General features: G+C 45.9%; 1 protein-coding gene across 3 annotated transcripts; it reads right to left on the bottom strand.

The window, feature by feature from the left end:
- Positions 1-4482: 4482 nt before the first annotated feature.
- LOC132463308 (zonadhesin-like) lies at positions 4483-24981 on the bottom strand. Of its 3 annotated transcripts, none has more exons than XM_060059362.1 (31): positions 24752-24980; positions 24566-24618; positions 24336-24410; positions 23091-23323; positions 22745-22814; positions 22194-22603; positions 21060-21624; positions 20667-20863; positions 20127-20516; positions 19307-19602; positions 18793-19058; positions 18502-18573; positions 18028-18162; positions 17677-17933; positions 17490-17574; positions 17295-17369; positions 16981-17115; positions 16628-16884; positions 16435-16519; positions 11817-12026; positions 11575-11712; positions 11217-11473; positions 11021-11105; positions 10499-10945; positions 8276-10426; positions 7908-8119; positions 7380-7536; positions 6815-7188; positions 5747-5876; positions 5082-5253; positions 4483-4975 (listed from the first exon to the last, which is right to left on the bottom strand). In XM_060059362.1, the coding sequence occupies exons 1-31, from the start codon at positions 24820-24822 to the stop codon at positions 4972-4974; spliced, it is 8064 nt and encodes a 2687-aa protein (XP_059915345.1). In that variant the 5' UTR covers positions 24823-24980; the 3' UTR covers positions 4483-4971. The 3 variants fall into 3 exon arrangements, with proteins under 3 accessions (XP_059915345.1, XP_059915346.1, XP_059915347.1); XM_060059363.1 differs by having other exon boundaries at positions 5082-5250; XM_060059364.1 differs by lacking the exon at positions 18502-18573 and having other exon boundaries at positions 24752-24981.
- Positions 24982-25801: the final 820 nt, after the last annotated feature.

The following is a 25801-nucleotide window of genomic DNA, read 5'->3' as shown; positions in this document are numbered from 1 at the left end:
GATGTGATCCACGGCCATTATATAATCAGCCTGGAGATGTGTGTGTGTGTGTGTCCGTGCGCTGTGTGTGTGTGCACGTGTGTTTTGTGTGCATGGGTATGTGTGTGTATTTTGCCATTGTCTTCTAAGATATTTTACACTTTTACTGAATGCATGCATGTGCAGGCTTCATCCAACGTTTTATCTAATAATGTTTGTCGTTCCATATCTTTTGCCTGTGATTAATTTGTATTGAAAAAAAAAGAAAGAACAACGTATTTAAAAAAACGTGAAAGGTCACTTTCAAACGCTGTTGAGCCTAATTAGAGCCATGGCTTCATGAAATAGCCACTTGGTCCGAGGAGCCGTATAGAGAGGCGCATTCCTCCGCCATTACATTGTAACTGATCTTTAGAAAGTCGGTCCAGTGCTACAGGGCTGCTTTGAATCCAACCTCCCCCTGACCCCATATGATCTGAGTTTACAAACTTGACGAAACACGAACCCAAGACTTTATCAGTCTGTCGAATTAACTTGGATTGCGCAGCGGGATTGTGGAGATTGGGTTAAAGAAAACACACGCTTCTGATTTGCACCGCGCGCATATAGTTGACAGAGACGCAGGACTATATGGCCATTCAACAGGTAGGCCTACGTTTCTATATGAGGGTCTCTGGGTAGAGAGCTCAACATTCATTTGCGTTTTTGCATGCATTTATAGCCTCACAGCGATGTGAATCTAGGGGGGGATCAAAAGGTGCTGCCAGACTGCTTGTCTAATTTGATCTATCCGCTATACCGGTCCCCCGGGCGAGCCACTCTCTGTTTCCTCTCCTTCCCTGATAATTTAATTTTTGTCTCATCCTCTTGCCTTTGAGTGCCGGGGTCAACACGTGTACGGCGGCAACACTACGCCTGTGTTGTAGGCATCCGTGCTCTGTACGCTCCAGAGAAAGCATCCGGGTGGTAGAACTAAGGGGCCTTTACCTATTTTAGCAACATTGGAATCAACAGAAAAATGTAAATTAATTACATTAATAATACAAATAAATAGGCCTATTGTATCGAATAAACACCAGATATTTTTTTCTTCAATTTAAAACCCAATTCACAATGTTAAAATTGTTGTCTTAATTTCTGTTACTGCAGGGTGCATGTAAAACATTTATTTTAATTTTCTATAGGATCTATTATTTTACAGAGAAGATATAGCATCATGAAAGACGCACGCGCATGCACACACGCACGCACATGTTTCCACCTGCAAACACTACAGGAAAATGCTAAAGGAAACCAATCTTCATACAGATCCTTTAAGATCAATTCACGTTAAGATGAAGGAATATATTTGTAATACTTTTAATACTAACTCCACCCTACTTTTCTATTCACCTTTTTTGTTGACCTATTGGCGTCGGCAAAAGCCGATGACTGTAGACTCAGAACAAATCAATGAAATAGGTTTACGCTTCATAGCGGAAATTGTGAATGTGCGCCATCTGCAGGTGTAGAAGTGTTGATACTCAACATTGCAACTGATCAAAACTGAAGGATGACATGCGTTTTCCAAAACTTTTCTATTGACATTAGAAAATGTCATCAACAACAACAAAAACAATAGATTCATATATTTTTGTTCATCACCAAAATCCCAATAATTATGTATTTGCTTAGGGGCACACACGACGGGTCCGTGCCCTGGGCCCTAAACGCTCATAATTCGTGCAAAGGCCCAATACAGGCTATAAATAGATACTTGCATGACTCGTGTTTGGGGCTTGTTATACAATGTAGCCTTAGTTAGGCTTGATAACAAAAAGGAAAAAAAATACAACTGAACGAGATGTGGTGATGGATTGTTGGACTGTGCTGCCCCCTGCTGGGGGAGATTCCGCTCTGCTGTTACCTGTGGTAATTATGAAAATAGCACGAGATTAACCCGACGAAAATCTGGCATTGCGATTGATTAATTAAAAGGACAACGTAGGCTAAATTACAGACAGGAATATTGCTGACAATTTGGAGTTACGCATCACAAGGCGCCTGCGCTGTCAGCTTTGTGTGGTTGGACGCCCATCTCCAGCCACCAGGGACTGCTGTGCAGTAGGGCCGAGCTCCGTGAGTGACCAACGACGGACGCAGGTCGTTGGTCACTCACGGAGCTCGGCCCTACTGCAGTGGTATGGGGAGTGATAGTTGGTCAAGGTATCCTCAGGGATGAGCAACATCTACAACTAAACACGTAGCCCTATGCCCTATCTACCTGCTCAACCTCAGTAGGGTTAATTTCACTAATCAATGACAACTATGTAAAGAACGACGAGTCAGAGTATTCAATGGTTGTACGTCAAACGACATCTTAAAGACAAAAAGAGAGACGATTTTATTTGGTTATCAGAGATGGAAGGTTTGCCCACAAATCCACCATTCCTTCTTTTATCTCTATGGCTTCTGTGCCCATGTGATTGCTTGATTGGGGGTCCCCAGTACAGGCTAACCCTCAACTCATTTTTTCGATGGTTCAAAAAAACTTGGAACACCTGCTGTAGCAACAAACATTCATGTCATTTTTTCAAACTCATCATCTGATTTAATCATTGTAGGAGTGTGTGTTGATGATGGCTCGTTTAAGCAGCCTCACCTGGTGCAGTCTGATTGGACTCTGGGAATGGGTGATTCTGCACACCTGTTGTGCATTGAGTAATCAGTGTCCACAGGTTAATCCAGCCATCACCACAGATACTCAGGGAGAGATCTCCTACATGGAGAACCAGGCCCTGTATCAATTTCTTCAACTTTTACAATAGACACAGGACTCCATCCTGCGTCCTCTCGAGGAACTCTATAAATGTCAACTTTTGGACCTTTGCAACAATTGTCTTTTAGAAGTAGAGGGTCTTCTATAAAGATATATAGGCCTATTGCACCTGTAATAGTGGGCTGTTTAACTGTGCTGACACCTGCTGGTGGAGTTGTTATACTGCAAGGCCCAATGTTTAAGTACCATCTTTATTTGCATAAAACGTGTCGTCTTGTTTATTTGCTGTAATCACTGTTAGTCTTGTTTTCCTCTAGTTTTTTCACTTGTCCTGTTCTAATTGTCTTGTATGCTTTAAGATATCTGCTACGGTTCAACCATAGTTGCTTAATGTACGCTTCACCATGAGGTCCTTTCAAATGCCTGAACTCATGTATCCCCATGGACACCAAATTAAGAACAAATTGACCACACCTGTGCAGTTGAGGAGAGTGCCTCACAGCAGGTTCATGAGGTAGTATTTTCTACACTGACGAGCTAACACAAGGCTGTGGCTCCTGTTTGTTACCCTGTGTTTATTCACGGATAACGTTTCTGTCATTGACTTTATATTGAGTTTATTTAACGCCGCTGCTCATTTGATGCATGGCCTAACCAAGGCTTTCTCTTATCTGTTTACAGAAGGCTGGACAAATGGGCCATTAACACCTCATCCCTAACTCTCCACCTCAAGCTGGTGTGTAGTGAGCGTTCTGGCGCCGATTGGCTGCCGTGCATCACCCAAGTGGGTGCTACATATTGGTGGTGGTTATTAGTGAGGTCCCCCCTTCACTTTAGGCGTCTTTGAGTGTTATTAATTATTATTATTCTTCATGTTTAACCTCTGTTTTCCTTTTATTCCTAGTCTGTTTTACATAGTTTTGAATGATGACTATATGCTCTGTAAGGTGACCTTGGGTGTCTTGAAAGGCGCCTCTAAATTAAATGTATTATTATTATTATTATTATTATTTCAGCCCGTTTCCCATGGTAGGCAGATACCTTTTCTGGTGTCCTTGTCTGTGGAAAGGGGACGGGGGTTCTTTCAGTATCACATTCCTCTACAGGGTGTTGCTCTTTGTTATGCCTCTGTTAACTGGATTTAAAATGCATTTCGAAAATGTTCTCCTTTTAATATATTTGTGTTGCTCTCTAAATCTTGCCTACATTTATTATTTTCGAAACCTTAGTGGGGAAAGTACATTTTGTCGTTTACCTTTTAAGAGTTGTTTCCTCTCAATAAACGGATAGTGGCCTCTCTGGTTATAAAAATAAATATAGAAGTCAATACACTAACAACATTATAGAGAGCTGAATGTTAACCACTCCACTTAGACATCAAACTGCCAACAACATAGACTTTATAATGCAAGTTGTCTGTATAAAGATGTATTTAATTGATGCAATATTCCATACCAAGGAAGTTCAGACGCACACATCCTTTTGGTTTAGTTGTATGAAGATGCAGCTAAACATTGACAGTTTAACATTGCATTCTGTTAAAAATGGGAAAGTCTGCGTAAGGTTTGTGAGGGATTTAATTTCCCATGAGCTCTGTTCCCTTTTCATCACAAGGAGCAGCTGTGAGTGGCTTATGTTGTGTTCATTTGTACTGAAACCTAAAAGAGTTGAGTACAACTGGAGGGATCGTTTTGTTTTCCTCTTCAAATGTTGAAGATTCTGCCATGAATGTGAAAGATTCAGAGTGATCTTCAGGCTGAATGTTTAATTTGCAAGAGAAAGGAACGCCTTGCAAAGGCCTTTTAATTTTAAAATATTTGACTTTCATTTTTGTTTTCAGATGTGCACAAATAGAATGTAAACAGAAAATATATAAAACTCACTGCAAAGTACATGAGAACATTGGCAATATGTGAAAATGTATGCTATTTCACAGCAACCAAATCCTTTGCAATTTGTGTTCACAGCAATTCAAACGAAATCAAGTTGTATGGTAGTAGTCAGAACACTTTTTGTTGTTGTAGTAACCCGTGTTTATTACTAAGTAGTATTTGTAGTACTTGAGTCGATTAAGGAGTAGTTATACTAGAGGCAGGAGATTTGGTTCGACCTCTGTTCAATTAAGATGGTTGATGGAATTGTGAAGGTAACCCGTGAAGAGGTCTCTGGAGACAGATAATAACCGCTTTACTCTGGCCAGTTCAACCCTTGAACTAGCTGGGTCAGGAAGTGGATCACCTAAAGATAGGGGGGAAAAAAGGAGTGGGTTTAATTTGCCACAACGATGAGAAGTAGTCCTGTCCTGTACTGTGGATTTGGATAACGAAGCAGGCGCTTTGCGTACCTCCCTCTGATTCTAAGAGGGTCGCCGGTCACCCTCCAGCTCTGACCGAACTCCTGCTCGTCCCTGGCCTGCCGACCGTCCGGCTTCATGAAGTCGTTCTTCTTCTTGCCGTCAAAGTTCCCACACAGACCCGCCACCTTCCTCCGATAGATGTGTGGTAAGATGATCTCTGCTAGGTTAAGACACAGGGAAACACAAGGCTCGAGGTCAGGGGGATCATTCTAGGATTGACATGAGAAATGTGGATTTCTGAACTTGCTGTTTTTGGCGTTTGGCTTTTGAAACTATCAGTGCATTTCTATCTGCACTTTTGTAGTATTGAGATATTATAATATATATATAATATATTATAATATATATTATATTAAACTGGATTTTCTAAAGGATTCGATTGGAATGGATACAATCATTACCTCTTAAAATTGATGTGTACATTAAAAATTATTTTAACATGAGTAAGGTCTGCAAATGAGCTGATTAGGTTTTTTGCCCTCGTGTCTGGTTATTACATGTGACGAAGTGTGCGTCGATGCAGTTGAAGAGCTGTGCAGTATCAACACCTCTAGACTCTTTCCAGACTTCTTACAACCAACCTTAATCCCTATACGCTAGTATTCGACTTTACCTTAACCACAAAGCAAGAAAAACAGCAAAACAATAGTTACCGGCTTGGCTGTGTCCATCGAACGCCACCGATAGGCCGAAGTCTGTATTCAGATAGAGTCGGGAGGAGTGCTTCCTGATGCTGAGCCCTCCGCTAGGGGAGATGGGCGGGTGAGAGACTCTGCCGTCCACCTGGTGGGGGGAGGGCAGGATGTTCAATTTTATACCTTAGTTCTTCAATTTCGGTGGGTAGTGCTTACGTTGGTGGGAGAAACAACCACAGATTCATTGAAACACTAATATGTAATCAAATTGTCATTGTTTAGCTTAAAGTGGCATAGTTGAATGAGGTAACACAATGGGGATTGAGCCTGTAGCCCGCTGATGAAAGCCCTTGTATCTGCAGGATTAGGAAGGTTATGAACTCGATGTTGGGGATGACATTCCAACCATGCATTCAAATATCAAGTGGCACCGTTACTGACGTGTTCAGCCAGCAGTGGTTGTAGCGCCAGAGAGGGTATGGCAGAGATACCGCAACAGACTAACTTCTCACTGGTGTGTCTAGCAGAGGACTGATTCTTTCCACCTTAGAGAACAGAATGGAGATCTTCGAGATGGCTGGTGTAATATATAATCTGTATGTCCTGTACCACAAAAATAACTAAATAGGGCAACACACCCGACACTGCTCACATTAACTAAAAAATCAAACACGTGATGTGGTGATCCGTTGAGAGAAGAGACCATTTCAACTCAAACTATTCAATCTTCATAACGTTAATGAGGCCTGTTCATTTACCACCTAGACTGGTTACCCAAAACCCATTCTGCCGGCGATTCAAATTCACCCTGCAGAAGGGTCTGGAGAAGAGCAATACATTTCTTTCTGCTTCCGATACATTTTTTGCGGGAGCCAATATCCAAGCTGGCTTTTCCCCCTGGCGCGCTATTGGCTAGTTTAACACAATGACGACAGGGAAGAGACGGCAAGCAGACAATTGCGTACAAAGTCGTTTGAACTAGGCCCGTTGATCACGCCTCGTGTGCTGAAGAAAATGACAGCAGCCTCCCCAGACAAACATGCAATCTTTGATTGAGCTTGGTCTTGCCATAGCCAGGCTACTTACCACCAGCACGCCGCTCCTCTTAAACTCGACCGTGTGGTTGTAGACTCTGATCTTCATCTCTCTCAGCCTGTGGCGCCTGCCGTTTTCTTCGCTGTCGTCATCATTGTCTTCGTCTTCATCGTCTTCATCACTGTCTTCGTCCCTTTCTCTGTTGCTGTGGCGATGCTCTTCACTGCTCCTCTCATCGGAATCCTCACTGTGGTCGCCGTCACCCTCGTCATGCGTGTTGACGCCTTCTACGTAGAACCCTGGGAGGGTTCGTGATTGGCTGGTCGTCTGAGCCAGGACGTACGAGTGGTCCCCCCTGAACTTGTGCTTCCGATCATCAAAGGTTCTGTACTCTGGGTCCCCCTTGATGGTGCACTCCTTGAAATCTGTTCAAAAAGAGAGGAGGGATAGGAAATGATTTTGGGGCCGTAGATTGGACCACAGCATGGTCAGGAGGTTAGAGTGGATCATAAGTCTGGGTGTTGTGAAATGGCTTGTAATGACTAATCAGCTCCACACATGGCTGGTGGTAAATTGTGAGTCATTTTGAATTGTGATGTTCTGTAGTCCTATGTACCTGTGGAAAGGCACTTGTACTGGCCCGAAGTGTTTGGAAGACAAACCCCATCACCGTCACACTCATCTTCGTCGTCACAGTCGACTTCTCCTACCCTGTCATCTTTTTTGCATTCACATTTCTGCCTGCAGTGTGCAGTGTACCACTTGTCGTTAAACTGAAAAGAAAAGAAAATTATACTTTTGTTGTGTATTCATTACACTTTAAACATAACTTCATATTAATTCCATGGCCAAAGCTTTGTTATTCACACTTTTTTTTAAATACATTTTTACTACAATCTGGTGTGTTCCCACAATATATAATAAATACTCTAATACTATTTAATACTGATCCATATGCCACTAATTCTTCTTCAATCTGATTCATTCTTCTACATTTTAACGCTATGTAGGTGTGAAGACTCTTGAATGTTGTGGAATTATCAACAGGTAAAACAAAGTCACAGCAAATGCAGTGTTGTGGATCAGGTTCATAATGAATCAAAAAGGCAGAAAAGGCAGATATTTTGAACATTGTGTCACTCACATCGTGTACGCTGCCATCCCGGTCCACACAGCCACACTGCCGGATTGGCACGCAGACGGCGTTCCATTTGAGTATGTACCCGGCGTCACACGCACACCCCTGCTTACAGGGACTGGTCCGCCTGCAGCCAGGGGGCCCCTGAGGGAGGGTACATGTTGGCTGGCAGGGGGACATGCAAGTGGTGTGCTGGCTGTTCTTTGGGCAAGAGGGCGCTGAATAGAGAAAGATCGTGTCATTATCACACTATCACAAACTCGATACATCAAAACAATGTTCCATACGTCAGTGTTTTGGTTTGCCTTGGAGACAAGTGTAAGGCTACTCTGATTTATTTTTCTTAAAGGTAAAAGGAATTTATAAAAACCTACTTGGTTTCAAGGTAGTTGACTGCTGTGGACGCTCAGTAGTTGGTCGCACTGGCTTAGTTGGGGTCAGGGGAAGAGTCGTGGTTGTTTGAGGTTGGGGTCTTGCTGTAGTTGGGCGTGGTACTCCTTCTGTGGTTGGAGGTTGTGGTCTTGCTGTAGTTGGGTGTGGTACTCCTTCTGTAGTTGGATGTGGTACTCCTTCTGTGGTTGGAGGTTGTGGTCTTGCTGTAGTTGGGTGTGGTACTCCTTCGGTAGTTTGAGGTTGGGGTCTTGCTGTAGTTGGGTGTGGTACTCCTGTAGTTTGAGGTTGTGGTCTTGATGTAGTTGGGCGTGGTACTCCTTCTGTGGTTGGGTGTGGCACTTCTTCTGTAGTTTGAGGTTGGGGTCTTGCTGTAGTTGGGTGTGGTACTCCTTCGGTAGTTGGAGGTTGGGGTCTTGCTGTAGTTGGGTGTGGTACTCCTTCTGTAGTTTGAGGTAGTGGTCTTGCTGTAGTTGGGCGTGGTACTCCTTCTGTAGTTTGAGGTTGGGGTCTTGCTGTAGTTGGGCGTGGTACTCCTTCTGTAGATTGAGGTTGGGGTCTTGCTGTAGTTGGGTGTGATACTCCTTCTGTGGTTGGGTGTGGCACTCCTTCTGTAGTTTGAGGTTGGGGTCTTGCTGTAGTTGGGTGTGGTACTCCTTCTGTAGTTTGAGGTTGGGGTCTTGCTGTAGTTGGGTGTGGTACTCCTTCTGTAGTTTGAGGTAGTGGTCTTGCTGTAGTTGGGTGTGGTGCTCCTTCTGTAGTTGGAGGTTGGGGTCTTGCTGTAGTTGGGTGTGGTACTCCTTCTGTAGTTTGAGGTTGGGGTCTTGCTGTAGTTGGGTGTGGTACTCCTTCAGTAGTTGGAGGTTGGGGTCTTGCTGTAGTTGGGTGTGGTGCTCCTTCGGTAGTTTGAGGTTGGGGTCTTTCTGTAGTTGGGTGTGGTACTCCTTCTGTCGTTTGAGGTAGTGGTCTTGCTGCAGTTGGGTGTGGTACTCCTTCTGTAGTTTGAGGTTGGGGTCTTGCTGTAGTTGGGTGTGGTACTCCTTCTGTCGTTTGAGGTAGTGGTCTTGCTGTAGTTGGGTGTGGTACTCCTTCTGTAGTTTCAGGTTGGGGTCTTGCTGTAGTTGGGTGTGGTACTCCTTCTGTGGTTGGAGGTTGTGGTCTTGCTGTAGTTGGGTGTGGTACTCCTTCTGTAGTTGGGTGTGGTACTCCTTCTGTAGTTTGAGGTAGTGGTCTTGCTGTAGTTGGGCGTGGTACTCCTTCTGTAGTTTGAGGTTGGGGTCTTGCTGTAGTTGGGCGTGGTACTCCTTCTGTAGATTGAGGTTGGGGTCTTGCTGTAGTTGGGTGTGATACTCCTTCTGTGGTTGGGTGTGGCACTCCTTCTGTAGTTTGAGGTTGGGGTCTTGCTGTAGTTGGGCGTGGTACTCCTTCGGTAGTTGGAGGTTGGGGTCTTGCTGTAGTTGGGTGTGGTACTCCTTCTGTAGTTTGAGGTAGTGGTCTTGCTGTAGTTGGGTGTGGTGCTCCTTCTGTAGTTGGAGGTTGGGGTCTTGCTGTAGTTGGGTGTGGTACTCCTTCTGTAGTTTGAGGTTGGGGTCTTGCTGTAGTTGGGTGTGGTACTCCTTCACTAGTTGGAGGTTGGGGTCTTGCTGTAGTTGGGTGTGGTGCTCCTTCGGTAGTTTGAGGTTGGGGTCTTTCTGTAGTTGGGTGTGGTACTCCTTCTGTCGTTTGAGGTAGTGGTCTTGCTGTAGTTGGGTGTGGTACTCCTTCTGTCGTTTGAGGTAGTGGTCTTGCTGTAGTTGGGTGTGGTACTCCTTCTGTAGTTTCAGGTTGGGGTCTTGCTGTAGTTGGGTGTGGTACTCCTTCGGTAGTTGGAGGTTGGGGTCTTGCTGTAGTTGGGTGTGGTACTCCTTCGGTAGTTGGAGGTTGGGGTCTTGCTGTAGTTGGGTGTGGTACTCCTTCTGTAGTTTGAGGTTGGGGTCTTGCTGTAGTTGGGCGTGATACTCCTTCTGTAGTTGGAGGTTGGGGTCTTGCTGTAGTTGGGTGTGATACTCCTTCTGTGGTTGGGTGTGGCACTCCTTCTGTAGTTTGAGGTTGGGGTCTTGCTGTAGTTGGGCGTGGTACTCCTTCGGTAGTTGGAGGTTGGGGTCTTGCTGTAGTTGGGTGTGATACTCCTTCTGTGGTTGGGTGTGGCACTCCTTCTGTAGTTTGAGGTTGGGGTCTTGCTGTAGTTGGGTGTGGTGCTCCTTCTGTAGTTGGAGGTTGGGGTCTTGCTGTAGTTGGATGTGGTACTCCTTCAGTAGTTTCAGGTTGGGGTCTTGCTGTAGTTGGGTGTGGTACTCCTTCGGTAGTTGGAGGTTGGGGTCTTGCTGTAGTTGGGCGTGGTACTCCTTCGGTAGTTTGAGGTTGGGGTCTTGCTGTAGTTGGGTTTGGTACTCCTTCTGTAGTTGGAGGTTGTGGTCCTTCTGTGGTTGGAGGTTTTGTTGGTACTGTAGTTTCAGGTGGTGGCAAAGTAGGGTTAGGGTTAGGGTTAGGTTGTGGCCTCAGTGTTGTTTGTGGTTGAGGTTGTTCTGATGGTGTTAACTCTTCTGCTGTTGTTGAGATTTCTGGTCCACTTGTACTGGTAGTTGCTGGCAGAGAGGTTGTTGGCGTGACAATATCTGTAACCAGTTTCGAATATTATTATTACAACCTGAACCAAAAAATGCCGTAGCCAAACTTTTTGAATAACTTGCCTGCACAATGACCGGGACGAAGAGACACATCGTCTATGGCAGCATCAGACTGATCATTGGAACCCCGGCGCCCCTCAAATATGATCTTCAATTCAGGTTGGACAATTGTAGAGGTCAATGCAAAATATGTTTATTATTGATATGAGTTATGATTACACAGTAGGCCCTATTGCAAGAATAGTAAAAGTTATCTTACCCGGAAAGGGCCATCTGTTGTGAGGTCTACCATAGCCTCTTTCCAAACGTCTCCTTGGTCGTTTCTTTTCCCCCAAACTGAATTGGCCAGTCTCTCCTGGAGCAGGTACACATGGAGGCCCATGGTATCGGCTGAGCCATACATGTGGTACCAGAAGCGCAGGCATTGAGGACCCGTGTGGGAACACTCAGAGCTCAGGAGACGCGCCGTGTCGCCATACGTTGCACTGTTGGCCTCGATGTACAAGTAGTGGCCTCCTGGGATGGATCAAGAGTACATGTACAAAACAGACATTTAAAAAAGTGTTTCCTAATCAAGATTATTTCACATGACTTTTGATTATCATGCTGCTAGCTACCTCCAGCCATGTGGTCAGAAGAGGGCCCGGTCCTGATGGTTGGGGTGGAGCCATTGTGTCGTGTCCAATCAAAAACATCAGTAACCATCTGATTCCACTCACAGAGGTCTTGTTCAAAATCGCAATTCATTTTACATACTGGAAAGAGATAACACAAATTTTATAAGCCTTTTTCGGGTCATCAATTCATCATTACAACTTTGGCTGTACATTTTGTTGAATGGGATTTCAATTAATATTACCAGGATGTGTTTCCTGCAAAGGTGCAGTAGTAGTAGTAGTGGTAGTCATTGCTGGGACCTCAGATGTAACAGATGGCAGTACTGTAACAGTGGTATGGGCGGTAACATCACCCGTAGGTGGTAGTGGAGCAGCAGTTGAAGGGGCTGAATCTCCCTGTGTTGTGATTGATATATTGGGTTGTGGAGATGAGGGCAGTGCAGCTGTCAGATCTGAAAGTGTAAGGATATCTTCGTAGGTAAATGATCATAAAGTAAACATAGTGAAGATTAAATAGTCTAATGAGGAGTAGAGCCCCTATAACATAGGAATGAATTGTAGGAAGTATTTAGACAAGATGATACTTGTTAACTGATTTTTGTGGGTCAGTTGGGACTCTTTGCTAAAGTTACATTCAACCATAACACTGTAATTAAGCCCAGTGGCTTCACCCAGTGTTCTATTACATGTATGTTTTCCACTGTGTAATTCAGTCTTTTATGTTTATTGATGGTCCTGTGATGTCATCTACTGGCAAACTTTGGTATTGTTCTGAAATACGTTCTGATATATGTATGCCTTGGACAGTTGGACTCCATTACACTACATTCACTTGATCGGAAAGCATGGTGCTCGCACTCGTCTTCACAATTGCGTCTCCTCTGGTTTCAAGTTGGCCTTTGAAAGCATTGTTGGTTCATTATCTGTAATGATATGTTAAGATGATTTGATGTACAATGAAATTAAGGAAACTTTGTAAACAAATTAGATGTGGATGGATATTCGTACGTTAGCAAGCTAACTTAGTAGCTAAGCTAATTTTACAGCATTCTGTTATTCTCATACTGAAATGTTGTACTTTCATTTCTCAGTTTTACCCTACTCACCTCACCATAAAGAGTGAACTGCAACTTTTCGCGTGGTTTGTTGGAGAGGAGTTTATACTATCTGATGACCCTGGCAAGGTATTGGGGGTAGAGGGCAGAACAGTAAAACAACGACTTCTGGCGGCCTCATCTTCGCTCCTAGAAGAAGACAACAACGTAGACGGGTGCTACGCATCATACAGGACTATTTTGGATAATCAAGTCAAGTAAGGACATTGAATTCAACATCAATATGTCGTGAACAGATACCCAGATACATCTAGGGGATCTGTAAATACCAGATCAAACATGTCTAACTTCGAGCTCATCAGCTAACATAGCAGCTACCAAGGCACGGGCAAAAGCCGAGGCTGCAAGGGCTGAAGCAGCGTTCGCTGCAAAGGAGAATGTGCTCAAGCTAAAGCAAGCAGAATTGGAGGCATCTACTCAGTTGACTGTGCATGTAAATTATCCAGAAGACGGACTCAGCTATATGGGACCAGCTCGACTATGGAGCACCAGAGGTGATCGAGAGCTCCTTGTTCAAGAGGCTGGAGAATTTCCCCAAGATACAGAACAAAGATGGACGTAAATTGAGAGAGCTAGGGGACTTGCTTTTGAAAATACAAGCGGCTAAGGCTGACGGGGACCTGCTTGGACTTAACTTCTTAGTCACATCCCGTGGGGTCAACCCTGTTGTGCAGAAATTGACATTCTACCTGCAGGCAAAGTGGCTCACCATAGGCTTTATAGGCCTATCCCCCATTCGGTTTCTTTGTGAACTTTGTATGCCAGCAGGCAAGAATGCGAAATGATCCTGGCTTTATGCTGGCAGCGTCCAGTACTGAACTTTCTACTCATAGCAAGCCAATGTTTAAGTCCGACAGTCAGAGGGCAGTGGCTGTCCTCAAGACCGGTGTGTCCCCCAACAACACCGCATTCACACTCTCCAGCTACAGGCAAGTCAACCAGCAGAGAGGATCCAGCGAAATAACGTTGTCTGCTGCACACCAGAGCCCATCCATTCCACCAAGGCCGTGGGTTTAGAGAAGGGCCTACAGAGGAGAGAAAGGAACTCTTAAAGACACATGGAGTGGTCTAAAAGTGCTGCAAAGCCATGCACCTAGCGAGAAACTGTGAATAGGAGCTAAGCTGCACAGAGTGTGGAAGCAAGACACACGTCGCGGCGTTGCACCCCGGCCCAGCCCCGAGGGTCAATAACTCAGGCCCTGCGCCAGAGAACGGCGGGGAGACGGCGGTCTCGACCACATGCCCCAAGGTGTGTGAAAAGGACGAATCTCAGGACGCTCCTGCTCTAAAATATGCCTTGTGAGGGTGCATCCAGCTGACCACCCTGATGCAGATCTCCGTATGTGCGTCATATTAGATTACCAGAGTAACAGATCTCTTGCACGGGCAGAGTTTTTCAGTCTGTTTGGCATTTCTGGACACCCCTCACCATACTCCCTGAAAACATGCGCTGGCACAATCGAGACTGCAGGCAGACAGGCACGCGGCTCTATGGTGGAGCCCATTGATGGCTGCGTCGCCCTCACACTGCCACAACTCATTGAATGCAATGAAATTCCAAACAACCGGACCGAAATCCCGACACCTGAAGTTGCCTTAAGCCACACACACCTGAAACATCTCGCAAAGCACGTCCCCGAGCTCGACCCTCAAGCTCCTATCGTGCTGTTGCTAGGCAGAGACATAATCAGAGCACACAAAGTGCGAAAACAAGTAAATGGCCCACACAACGCACCCTAGGCCCAAACGCTGGATCTGGGCTGGTCAGTGCCTACTATACAAACGTGCTGAGAAACGGACGGCCTTTACTCTTCCAGCCATGCCCAAACAGCCACACGGTGAAGGATAGACACTGCGACGCCGAGCTGCCCTCACTGCTCACCCCACATCGAGACAGTCATGCAAAGGTACAGAAAACGTTGAATTGTGATGTTTTTCAGACAACAGAGGACGACGACAAAGAGGCTCCTTCCATTGAGGACACGCAGTTTCCACGCATCATGGACTGTGCAGTCTACGAGGACGAGGGAAACAGCTGGTTGGGTCCCCTGCCCTTCAGAGCTCACAGGCCACGGCTGTCCGACAACCGCACACAAGCAATGGACGCCTCAACTCGCTGCTTCGCTCTTTCAGAAGAAAGCCTGAAATTAACAGTTCATCACATTCATGGAAAAAGATCTTTCAGAGTGGACACGCTGAGGGAGCCCCCCCCACTGAAACCCTGGGAAGAACACTGGTACTTACCTTGCTTTGGTGTGTATCACCCGAAAAAGCCCACTCAGATACGAGTCGTTTTTGACTCCAGTGCACGGCACAAGGGATTGTCGCTGAACCAGGTGCTGTGAAACACCTTCGCTCCGATAGGGGCACAAATTTCATTGGGGCCTCTAAGGACCTCGAAATCCCCTCCAATGCTGATGAGAAAGCAATGGAGAGGGTCCTCTCAGAACATGGCTGCACATGGACTTTCAACACCCCACACTCCTCTCACATGGGAGGGGTCTGGGAAAGGATGATCGGCATCACACGCCGCATCCTGGACTCAATGCTCATGCAAATGGGGTCTTCCAAACTCACTCACGACATGCTCACAACCTTCTTAGCGGAGGTCACAGCCATTGTGAACAGCCGCCCACTCGTGCCTGTGTCCACGGACCCCGCAGACCCATTCATCCTCACACCGGCCTCACTGCTGACTCAAAATGTAGGCCCTTGCCCATCTTCGGCTGGTGAGTTCGGTACAAAGGTGCAAAGGTGTGCAAAGATGGCGCAAACAGTACCTGGCGACACTGCAACCCTGCAGGAAGTGGTCATCCGACCAGCTTAATCTAAAGGAGGGAAGCGTGGTGCTACTCAGGGACACTCAGTGCAAACAAAATGACTGGCCCCTAGGTATTATCACAGATGTGTACCCCAGCAAAGACGGACGGGTGCGCAAAGTTCAATTGAGAATTTCCAGGAAGGACGGAATAAAAGCGTTCCTCAGGCCTGTAAACAAAATAGTGTTGCTCATTTCTCCAGATAATTAAATCTGTAATGATTTGAATGCTTGGTTCAGAAACTTTGTATATCAGACAAGAATAAGATACATGAATGTTTAACACATACACATTTAGTTTTTTTATTATTGTTGAAAAAGGATATGTAAAAAGAAAAAAAAAATTAAAAGAAGTGGTATCAGGCAGGGAGTGTTCTGTTACATGTATGTTTTCCCCTGTGTAATTCAGTCTTTTATGTTTATTGATGGTCCTGTGATTCCATCTACTGGCGAACTTTGGTATTGTTCTGAAATACGTTCTGATATGTATGCCTTGGACTCCATTACACTACATTCACTTGATCGGAAAGCATGGTGCTCGCACTCGTCTTCACAATTGCGTCTCCTCTGGTTTCAAGTTGGCCTTTGAAAGCATCGTTGGTACGTTATCTGTAATGATATGTTAAGATGAATTGATGTATAATGAGATTAAGGAAACTTTGTAAACAAATTAGATGTGGATGGATATTCTTACGTTAGCAAGCTAACTTAGTAGCTAAGCTAATTTTACAGCATTCTGTTATTCTCATACTGAAATGTTGTACTTTCATTTCTCATTTCAGTTACCTCAGTTTTACCCTACTTCACCTCACCATAAAGAGTGAACTGCAACTTTTCGTCTGCATGGTTTGTTGGAGAGGAGTTTATACTATCTGATGACCCTGGCAAGGGGGTTAGAGGGCAGAACACCCAGTATTAACTACCTACCAGAGCATGGACCATGATAGAGCTTCACATCGTCTATTGCCACATCAGACTGATCATTGGAACCTCTGCGCCCTTCAAAGATGATCTGTAGTGAGGAACAGTTGCTTTAATCTCAATGTTATCATACTGCCAGGCCTTTCTGTTAAGGATAGCAGTATTGGGTCAATAGAGAGACCAGCACTGGTGGTTGTACCTGGAAAGTCCCAGTTGCAGTGAGCTCTACCATAGCCTCTTTCCATACGTCTCCTTGGTCGTTTCTTTTCCACCAAACTGCCTCGGCCAGTCTGTCCTGGAGCAGGTACACATGGAGGCCCATGGTATCGGCTGAGCCGTACATGTGGTACCAGAAGCGCAGGCATTGAGGACCCGTGAGGGAACACTCAGAGCTCAGGAGACGCGCCGTGTCGCCATACGTTGCACTGTTGGCCTCGATGTACAGGTAGTGGCCGTCTGGAGGAGCAGGGTGAAATTTTGTTAAGACTTGTGGAGGTTAATTGTTGTCGTTACTACGAATAATATAACAAATAATAAAGAAGGCACCCGCACTTCCTGTGTGGTCAGCTGAAGGCCCTGTCATCAGAGTGGGGGTGGAGCCACGCTCCATCGTCCAATCAAAAGCGTCCGTCATCGCCTGGCTCCAGCCACAAAGATTGCCATTGAAGCTACAGTCCAGGCTGCACACTATTACAAACAATGGAACATTCAAAGTATCATGAGACATTATACCACAAGTGACGCAGATTTTGTCTATCATTTTGTATTTTCAATTTGGAAGTGGTCCTTGTTAATCTTTATTCGCTATCAATTTTACATTATCTGGTGGATAAAGGTACCTTTGAATAAAACCTTCCTATACTCACCAGGGCGTGAAAGTAACGGTTCTCTGCGTGTTTGAGGAACTAATGAACTTCCGCTGAGCATTGCAGGGGAACCATCTTAGGGAATTAAAAACAAAACATACACTGATTGGGCAGGGGGTTATTCTTTAAACCATAAAATACCGAGTTTATGAGTACATTGTGTTTCATAACATACAAGAGAAAACACATCCTCACTTGAGCAGGAACCAAATTGGATTGAAATGTCATCTATAGCAACATCCGACAGAGCAGTAGATCCTCGGATCGCCTCTATTATGATCTGTAACGCATATCCGAGAAAGATGTTCAATCCTTGGTCATACAAACAACGTAATTAAGGTTTACACAACTCATTCCTGATTCATGAGTGCTATGGAGTTACCTGGAATGTGCCTTTTTCTTTGATATCGACAAACGCTTGATGCCACTCAGACCCCTGGTCATTGACCATTGACCAAACCTTCTCTGCCTGTACTGCGTGGAGGTGGTAGATGTTGAGAGCCATGGCTGAGGCCGAGCCATGCATATGGTACCAGAACTGCAAGCACAGAGGGCCTCTGTAGTTGCACTGGGCGCTGAGCAGACGGGCTGAGTTTCCATGAGTCATACCGTCACCCTCAATATACATATAGTAGCCCTCTAGACAATGAGAAGGAGACAGAGTATAGAATAAGTGTTGATGGCTACCATGGAATGCATTTTGACAACGTGTCATGCCTTTTGACCAACGTGCCTCCGGTGTGGTCTTCATTTGGGCCGGTAGAGAAGGACGGTGTCGGGCCAGACTGTCTGGTCCAGTCAAAGCTGTCCTGTATGAGTTGCTGCCAGCCACACACATGGCTGTCAAAGTTGCAGTTTAAAGCGCAAACTACAGAGATAAAGAAAAGGAAGTCTATAGTATCAAACACGTCTACTGCACACTGTTGGTGATAGAAGATAAAATAACATAACGTTATAACTGTAAAGAAAAATTTGTCAATGATTAATCATTCTTAAAAAATCATAGTTTCCTTAGGAAAAAAGATGATAAGCAAATTTATAATAGATCTTCAAATGCAAAATAGCAAAGTTCAAAATCAGGATTAATATTTTATGGCATACCACTTGACAGAAAACATTATACATATATTTAAATGCAGGTAATTGTGATTGTTTGGATTAAGCGATGATAGCCAGCTTCAGCAAGCCTTGGCAGATTGGTTCTTACGAGTTTGATCAGGTGTTGGAGCGGGAGTTAGGGGTGTGCTTGTTGGAGGAGGGGTCGTGTTTGGGATGACAGCTGCAAGAGATCAAATCGAAAATTGTAATAAAAAAATCAATTTCACCCTCTTCTGATAGTGGGTGAAAGTGACATTTTTATATAAAAAAAATAAAAAAAGGAAAGATTGAAGAAAATTATATCAGATAAGCTCAAGATCTGGCCATTAATCTTTGTGACCTTTAGGGCTCCATGATCTCCCCGTTGATGGCCACCATCAGAGCCCTGTAGGACACCTACCGCAGGCTGTGTTGTTCTGCCAGGCGGGCAACTCCACCCCTGCCACCTGGCAGGCTGCTCTGTATGACTCCAGCGAGTCACACAGGGTGTGAAGGTCGCCGCTGGTGGCGCAATGATCGTACACGCAGCTGGAGACGTATTTCAACGGGTGCACAGGCTTGTGGCAGGCGCTGAAGGAGTCATCGAGAATAGCACTGCAATCACTGACGGCCTGCTCGTCACCTTGCTCGTCACAGACTTTTGGATCATCCGGAAGGGCGATGCAACTGGAGGGTGAGGCATAGATATGCATGACACAGAGAAGGAGGGAATAGGGAAATGTAAATCCAAAACTAGCTTAATATTACATTTTTTGGTGTTCAGTCATCACTTTCATCCAAACCAAGAAATCGACGGTTCAGTAGACTATGGCGACCGGTCTTTCTTCACCGTGTCCCACGTTGTGTTAACAACTACTCATACACATACAAGTCTTAACTGCCACACACTATATAACACAGCTTAAAGCACTCACGGGCTGGAGTCCTCCATCACTCTCCAGCTGTTGCCAAAGTCCAAGGCCCCGGTGGCGTTGGACCAGTCCGGCCTCACAAAGTCGTCCCCCTGCCAGTCGGAGTAGGTCCCGCACATGCCACACAGCTGGCCCTTGTAGCGCTCGTCCACCTGCAGGAAGAGCCTGTTCTGCCCATCGATCATCACCCTCAGGCCAACGCCCGTCTCCACCACCACAAATTGCCTCTGCCTGGTGACTTTCAGCAAGCCGTAGGAACCATAGACGGTGTAAGGGAGACGGACCTGATTGTTGTGCACCTGGGAGCATGTTTATGGGAAATAAGGCACACATGTCATTGGAGCCAAATGTTCAGATCCTTTCCTAGAAAGCAGATGTGTAATGTTTTAGGTTTCCCGTGTTTGGTTATATGAGTGAAGTAGATGGGCCAGAGGACAATAAAAGGCCCAAACTAGGCCAATTTGCTGAATGCCTTCCGTAACAGTAGTTCAACAGCAAAATGTAACAGATTGTAGGACAATAGACCTGAGGGCAGGGCAGAGTCCACCAGACTAAATCTCTGGCCTAAACTGATAATAATGCTATTAATTAATTAATTAATGATATTGGAGTCATTAGTATGTGCAGAGTAGCATTAATGTCAGTATGACACTCAAAGTGCAGTCTAAATATAACTTTTGAAAGCTCTCTGTGAACCTTGATATAAGCCACGATGGCATTAGATAGTTGCAAGATATTGTTATTACAACTCAGTAACTGGACCTGATTGCTTTGCAGATACAGGAAGGCAGCTGACCACATTGGTCGTTTCGTTAACTCTTACATAGACTTTTCTGTTCTGCTGCAAGGTGAGGTGCAGCTCTTGGATCTGAAGGACCACGGTCTCCAGCTTGGACCGGGTGAGGTTCTGGTCGGTGGGGTTGGCGTTGCGCCCGGTCACAGTGAACCGCACCGGGGTCTTCTCTCCGCACGTGGTGGCCAGCGTGTAATTGCAGCCACCCTGGAAGTCGTAGGCCTTGCCGTCGTAGGTGATGTAGTGCGGGTCACCGTACATGCTGCAGGTGACTGTTTCAGGCGTGAAACAGCCCTTGACCCCGTCCTTGTCCTTGCAGACCTGACTGCCTGAGCAGCCCCAGGCGGAACACAGGGTCTGTCCGTTGCCCAGGCATTGACACCTCTGGGTGCAACCTCCGTGGAGGAACACCGCTCCTTTCTGGATTTATTGGGTTTATTGGGTGGGACGAAATCATGAATTCTGATCATCATCATGGGTTTACTCAAAACATGCAATACAAACACAGAGTGTTCCAAGCTATAAGTTGCATTTGGTGTCTAAACTTCCTTATCTGAGGTCTGCTCTTACCTCATAATGACGCCCGTCGTTCCAGCAGCCGCAGTTCTCAGCCAGTACGCACACCCCTCCGCTGAGCTTGTACCCCTTGTCGCACACGCACCTCTCCTCACAGGTTCCGCAGGCGCCAGCCAGGTCCATGCTGGAGCACCCATCGAGGCAGCGGTCAGCACAGGCCTCGTAGTGACTGTTGGCGCCGCACTCCAGGGCTGCAGAGTTAAGAGGTGCAATCGGGATTAAAGTTCTTGCATTTGTCATTATCTTTGTCTTTATCGTAATTGACGATCATCTCCCTCATTGTCATTATTATTGCCATTACCACATCAGCTCCTCCTTCACATCATACTTCTTAAAACAGATTTCAGGGTTTCTGCTTCTGAATCTGGAATGGACATGGCGACCTACTGCAAGTGGTGCCATTCCTCCAGGCCGGCACGGCGACCCCCGCGTCGTAGCAGATCTTGGCGTATGACTGCATGGTGCGGCACATGGCGTCCAGGTCGCCGTGACTGACGCACATCCCGGCCACGCAGCTCCGGTAGTAGCTCTCCACGCCCAGGACGGGGAGGCAGCGGGAGAAGGGCCCCGTCGTGGACAGAAGCTCCCCGCAGAACTGCCTGCTGCCGTACGAGAGCTCCTCCAGGGGGTCACACACGTGGGGCACCAGCACGGCGTCACAGGGGCCGGCGTGCGCCCCCGTCTGCCAGCTCAGCGCCAGGTCCGTGGCGTCGCGGGCCGCCGACCCGTCGGGCCTCCGGTTGTCGTCCTCCCCGAGGCTGTTGAAGTTGCCGCACATCCCACACACTTTGCCGGCGTACGCCGAAGGGAGTTTCACGTGGACGGCGCCGGCGTTGTCGTACGAGATGAGGACTCGGTCATCCGTCTCCACGGTGACGACGGCAGGGTTGTTACGGATGTTGACCGTGGCTCCAAGGAGGGTGAGGGGGAGGCTCCGCCACACACCGTTGACCTGGTGGTTCAAGGTAACGTCAGGGTCGAGATTAACGTGTCGCAACAGGATCTTCGTGTTAGATAGGGATTAACTCCTTTCATAGTTTACATGTAACTGTTTTTACATCGGATAAGCTTTAGAAGACCCTGAACGGCATGTGATTCAACTCTGAACTTTTATGATAAGGCAAGATTTTCAGTAGATAAGCAGCTATTGGGATTTTCCAGCAATGATAAGTTGGTTAAACACTAATTCCAGAATGCGGCTGATGTAGAGTTACGCCTGTTACAGATAGGCACTGATAATGGGCGCAGATAATGAGTTTAGACACTGTTTAGAGACTGCAATGATTGCTGATTGTCAAGGAAAGTAAACTATGTTTTCTCCAATATCTGACATATCTGATCATGGTTTTCAGAGTTTTGTACTGGAGATAGCCAGCGACAAAATCCAATCCAAACTAAAGGAAAATTATCAACTCAGCGTGGTGACAGCATCATGCCTTCCTAATGCTGTTGCTTTGAAATATTTTCCTGGATCTTTCTACCAACTTCCAACAATCCTGAGAACAGTCTCAAGGGGCTCACCATGACCCTCTGAGTCTCCCTCTTCAGCAGGGACAGCCTGACGTTATTCACTTCCACGTTGATCCGCTCCACCGTCGCCTCGGATGCGTTGATCGCATCCTGGGTGTTGACCACCTCCACGCTGAACACGGGAAGACCCCTGATGGGCACGCAGGTCTGGGCCAGGATGTAAGTGCAGGGGGCCATGAAGCGGAAGAGGGCCCCGTCGAAGGTGCTGCATTGTGGGTCGGTGTGGATGGTGCAGATCCCTCGACCGACCATGACGCCTTTAGCGGAGCTCTCGCTGGGCCGGTCGCTCGTCTGACCGCCCGGGCACAGGGGGGTAGAGCAGGAGAGCTGCTCGGCAGCCGAACACACACAGCGGGTCGACTTGTCTGTCCACAGGTCTGTGTTGGGCTCACACTGTCTCCCTGTGGAGATGGAGAGGGGTGTATATATAAATGTTTGTGAGGAGGAGTGGGGATACCGTGGGAGTTAGCAAGAAAATAATGAATGTGACAACTGTATCCAACTTGTTGTATATTCCTTTTCCTGAATGAGTCAATACTCACCACACTGTCCGTTCCTTATCCCTATATGGTCAAAGGAAACTCCTGATTCCCGAGCAGCTTCAAATACAACCTGAAAAACATTATACAGACAGTGACAAACTTGTTTGTGTATTTGTATGCATACATTATAGAGATCTTTAGCTGTCATAATTAATAATTAATTCTGGAATCTTTTATCCATGGCAAGAGACAAGAAATATCAACCCAGGTTATAAAGGGACAGACAGCTCTTTGGCACCTTGATCAAGGAGTGTTACAAAGACTAGAACACAGGTTAGAGCACAGAACCTGCGAGGACACTTGGACACCCTAGCCAATACAGACCATCCTCCACGTCTATTTTTACCTGTGTGGATGCCTTTGTGGCGGCCAAAGGGAGAGAAACGTGTCTCCAAGCACCACCGTTCTGCTGCCCAGGTGTGGTCCATATTTGGAGCAGACCTTGTGTGTTCTCCTTCAGCAGGACTCTCAGTTCCGAGCTCTCTGATGCCGTCGGGGCCATCTGGTACCAGAACTCCAGACAGGCCTCTCCTTCCAGGCTCAAGGCCGGGCTTTCTAAGAAGGTCAATGCTACACCTCCTGGGCGAAGATCAGAGGGGATGATAAAATGCAGTGTCTATAGTGTTCTGAACGATTGTCTACAATAATGTCCAACCTTCTCCCAGTCCAACACTGTCTTTCTGGTCTGTCTGTTTGGTCGTCCATCAATCCATCCATAGGTCTATCTGTCTTTCTGTTTGTCGGTCTATCTGTCCCTTAAAGTCCAATGAATACTGAGACAAATGTCTGATAAATGTCCAATAATTCACATTGCATGTCACTGGTTGCTATGCGGAAGGGATCCCTTGCTGTGTGTGTGTGTGTGTGTGTGTGTGTGTGTGTGTGTGTGTGTGTGTGTGTGTGTGTGTGTGTGTGTGTGTGTGTGTGTGTGTGTGTGTGGATGTGGATGAGTGTATGTTTGTGTAAGTGTGTGTGTGTTTGTGTGTGTGGGTGTGTGCCTGGTGTTTGCTTACAGCATGCCACTGCAACATTGATTCTAGAGTGGAAACAGAGGGCCTCCCTTGTTTCTTTAAAGCCCCCCCTGTATACATGGGGATGTCGTGCTCTTCATTTAAGATATGACAGAATAGAATGATCTTTAATCTCCCATGTTTTTTTCAAGTACATTGTTAAAGCATGAAAATAAAAACGCCCACAAAGGCCTCCGGGCATTCTAATAAGACGCTAACTTGAGTGTTTTTTCTGTATCTATTTACGCAGAAGCTTTGAGTGTGGGCCCTCTGCTTTGATTGTCCCCAGGAGAACCCACCCGGTCATACAACATCATTACTCTCCCTCAAGTAGCGCTATTATGGAGGATAAGCAGGATAAGCTGTCTATCGTCTGGAAAAGGGCTACTCATTCCTCTGCTTAATGTCCCTATTAGGAATTGGGACGGTACAGAATGTCAAGTCCTGTGTTTCAGTGCACAGAGCTCACAAACACGGTACTGTTTGCTAGAAAAGCAACTGTCAGATTTGTAATTATAGTTTTGGTGATATGGTGACCTGAATAGTGTACGAAGCAGTGATATGAAAATCAATGACTGTACCTGACACTCTCTGAGCCGTAGTCCAATCACATAATGGACCTGAGTCGCTGTGGAGCACACATTGTGCAAGATATTCTACGGATAGAGAGAATATAGTTAATAATTTCTTTCTTTTGTTCCTTCTTTCTTCATGTATTTCAAATTAGATGTGTTGATCTTTTCCATTAAAAACATGCAAAATATTAATTATTCGTGTGGTAAGAACAGATCTTAATAATCCACAAGCCCACCTGACTGTGCTCCCCAGCTCGGAAGAGTCAGAGAAGAATTCCCACACGGCACTCTGAAAATAAAATCCAGATATCAGACGCGTAACTTTGATTTTAAACATTTTATTGCGGCTAGTACTTCTAATTTCAGGAACATCAAAAGTCATTTGTATCTATATCCCTATACCAGACCCTCCTGGCACTCACTTGGCGTGAACCTGTGTGAGGAGCAGCAGGGACAGTGTGGCCAACAGGTGTGTGTGGAAGCCTCCTTGCATGATGGCTCCAGTGGCTCCTTTCCCCTTCGCGGCCGTACTCCTCGTTAAGATCTCCTATCAACAACCACAAACAAGCCACCAGGCACGAATAGCCCTTCTGCCGACTGGTCGATGTGCTGTACTTTATCTTGCTTCTCTGTAGAGGCTGGCGCACTGGTATTTGTAGTCTTCCCGCCCCCCCTCCCCCCACCCCCTTGACAACCCCACCCTATGGTCAACACCCGCACACACACAAACACACGCACACACACACACACACGCACACACTCTGAACAGGTACATCCAGTTGCGGGCGGGGAAAAGTGGACAGGAAGTGGGCTGGCCATGTGTCCAATGATATCAAATATTGGCTCATGATGGCTGGAATGCGTGTAGTTGTGTTTAGGGGTGGTGGGTCCATAGATAAGAGGTAGAAGATGATCAGGTTCCTTTTGGCAGTGTAACATAAAGATAAATATGGCGATAGTAGTACTGATAAAGAGGGGCAATCCCCTGAATTGTGCTATGTGCAATTCATCGCTACAGTGATTATGTAATGAGAAATCATGAAGATATGTTAAAATACAAAAAATATGTTGGATGTATTGAATAGGAATGACCAAAGATTGAACCAAAGAAGGTTCGAAATTACTAAAGAATGATTAAAAGGTAGTAATGTATAAGTGAATAATGTATAAGCGAGTAGATACTCACAAATTGTTTTTGTGGGTTAATCAGTCTCCAAGCTAACCATAGATGAACCCCTCGAGTGGAAAAGGGAGTCAGAAGTTATTTTTTATTGATATTGTATATAACAGTCAACAGTCTTAATCCAATGGTAGACCATGTAGAGGTGAGTTTAGTACTACAATGAGGTTAGTGGAAAACGGATTAAAGGGACCTTTGTGCATTACTTTTTGTGTTCGGAAGAATAGATAGGATCTAAAGGATGGATTGGGCTGTCTAAAGAAGCATAATCAGTGTGTTCATCGTCTCTAAT

The sequence above is a fragment of the Gadus macrocephalus genome, chromosome 8 (genome assembly GCF_031168955.1).
Source record: "Gadus macrocephalus chromosome 8, ASM3116895v1".
NCBI classification, from domain to species: domain Eukaryota; kingdom Metazoa; phylum Chordata; class Actinopteri; order Gadiformes; family Gadidae; genus Gadus; species Gadus macrocephalus.
This window is presented reverse-complemented; position numbering and strand designations above follow the sequence as displayed.

Excerpts from the sequence above, each read along its gene's own strand:
- LOC132463308 (XM_060059362.1), bottom strand. The coding sequence starts at position 24,822 with ATGCAAGGAGGCTTCCACACACACCTGTTGGCCACACTGTCCCTGCTG. Across the intron at positions 19,059-19,306 it reads GTGATGGAGGACTCCAGCCC|TTGCATCGCCCTTCCGGATG; the intron begins GTGAGTGCTTTA and ends CTCACCCTCCAG. Across the intron at positions 11,474-11,574 it reads TTCTGACCACATGGCTGGAG|GAGGCCACTACTTGTACATC; the intron begins GTAGCTAGCAGC and ends GATCCATCCCAG.